The 2171-nt window shown below is 27.6% G+C and overlaps 1 protein-coding gene across 2 annotated transcripts; it reads right to left on the reverse strand.

Annotated features, from left to right (window-relative positions):
* Positions 1–1167: 1167 nt before the first annotated feature.
* Positions 1168–1990, reverse strand: LOC111033069. Of its 2 annotated transcripts, none has more exons than XM_022313654.1 (4): positions 1925–1990; positions 1616–1805; positions 1321–1489; positions 1168–1259 (listed from the first exon to the last, which is right to left on the reverse strand). In XM_022313654.1, exons 1-3 carry the CDS (start codon positions 1954–1956, stop codon positions 1391–1393), a joined length of 321 nt encoding a protein of 106 aa, XP_022169346.1. In that variant the 5' UTR covers positions 1957–1990; the 3' UTR covers positions 1168–1259; positions 1321–1390. The 2 variants fall into 2 exon arrangements, with proteins under 2 accessions (XP_022169346.1, XP_022169345.1); XM_022313653.1 differs by having other exon boundaries at positions 1171–1259; positions 1325–1489.
* Positions 1991–2171: the final 181 nt, after the last annotated feature.

A 2171-nucleotide genomic window follows, 5' to 3' on the forward strand; every position in this document is an offset into this window, starting at 1 on the left:
ACTTTCTTGACCATGGTTTCCTTCTGAAAAATAACAACGGTATGAATTATTTAAAAACATTAAAACATTTAATTTAAGTTAACATTTCTTTTTTACAAAGGTGAAAAGTATATAGGGAAATTTTTATTAGAAGAACTATTAAAAATCCAAGATAAAGGTCAAAATGATTTGAAATTTACCTTTAAAGTTAGTGATTTTCATATAAATGTTAGTGGTACACAGCGACAAAAAGTTAAGACAGCAGCCCAACTTTTCTCCAGGACAGTATCAAAAGCTATGGAATATTATGGATTCAATAACAAATTCCAACTATCAAACTGGAAAGAAGTATTATACAGTAAACAAATTAATTTAAAACTATTTTAATTATCTTTTAATTTTTAAAGGCTGCAGAAACTATACTTCTAATCAACGATTGGTTTGACTTGCTCAACAGCCAAAATATGGTTGGAGATAACTCTATGGCCTATGGTATGAATATTGTAGAACAAAACAATTTATTGGATAGAATGGATAAATTTATTCTATCAATGCGGGTACATGGAAAAAAAAGCCTCATGCAGTTTCAAAAAGGTATTGTAATGACAAACTTGTCCTTAAGAAGATTGTTAAATGACCTGCAACAAAATTACAAAGGACAGTATATAATTTCACGCCGTGTAAACCAAGATGTATTAGAGAATTTTTTTAGTTTTATAAGAGGAATGGGTGGGTCGAATGACCATCCAAATCCTTTAGACTTTAAGTATCGGTAAGTAGTACATTAATCTGTTTGTTAATAAAAATACCTTCTTCTTCTCTTTTTCTTATGCTTATAGCTTATATTGATTCACTGCTGTTCTATATTAGATTTTGAACTTCTATTCTATGTAGAAATTACTAATAATTAATAGACTAATAGACTTGTAAGTATTGATCTGCTATTGTGTGCTATTCATATCTGTAAAATAAAAATAAAATTTATTATTACCTAATTAATTCTGATTTGATATTATGTACCTGTTACAAAATTAACAATAATAATGTTGTATTCATTTTTTGCATACCAAGATTAAGATGGTATATACTGGGCAAACACTCATCATCGGTATTCACAACTAACCGCAACACAGAAGAAAGTGCTAATGAAAATAGTTTGTTGAGTTTAAGTGATATTGTTGAAGTAGATGAGTGTATACTGACGGCTGCTGTTATTGAAGATTCCAGAGTATTTGCCAAAGAAGATTATGATAACAATTTAACAATTGATGATCAGAGCACTAAATTATTAAATTCATTTGAGTTAGAGGTAAGAGTGTTAAAAAGCCATTGATTACCTACTTACTAAATAATATCATATTTTATATATTTGATTTTTAGTTAAGTGCCGTGGAATTATTTAGCCATAATTTCAATGATTCAACTGAAGAAAATTTGAAGTACGTAGCGGGATCAGTTGCAAGAAAGTACAAATCAAAGTATCCATATTTGGAAGATGAGACCAAATGTCCTGTAGAAAAAAAAGATGACTGGATATCATACATTTCAAAAGGTAGTTAAATGTTGAATTATAAATATCAGCCAATTCAGGAAAATTCATAATTTAAGTATATTCAATGGTTATAGGATATCTTACACGCCCATCACAAGATTTGATCAATGTGGCCAAGATACTTGAAAGTGTATTTGATGAAGGTTTTGGTACACAGACTGGAATAGTAAAAAAATTGTTTAACACGGTTAACAATAAAATTCCAAAAGACTGCATTCCTCCAGAAGTGATTGAATGCCTTATTCGTACTCGCTTGTATATTCGTCTGCGAGAACTAAATAAAAAAGAACAAAAAAAAACAGTATTTTACAATAACAAAAAAATTAAAAAATTTACAGAATGAACAATGAAATTAATAAAACTATTGACTATTGGAATATCATTTTTATATACCTATAACAGTTTATTCTATAACTAATTATCATACTAAATAATAAATACTAACTGACTATAAAAAATTTAAATATAAAATGTAATTAACTAATAAGTGTTATAATAGTATATTATAATCATGACTAAATTACTTTATTTAGTCATGAATCATGATCATAATTATGAAATTTTGAATAGGTAATAATTGATAATATCATTGTGGATTACTTTCCACTCCATGTATCTGATATCGTATATGCCATGACTG

The sequence above is a fragment of the Myzus persicae genome, unplaced genomic scaffold, assembly GCF_001856785.1.
Source record: "Myzus persicae strain clone G006 unplaced genomic scaffold, MPER_G0061.0, whole genome shotgun sequence".
NCBI classification, from domain to species: Eukaryota; Metazoa; Arthropoda; class Insecta; order Hemiptera; family Aphididae; genus Myzus; species Myzus persicae.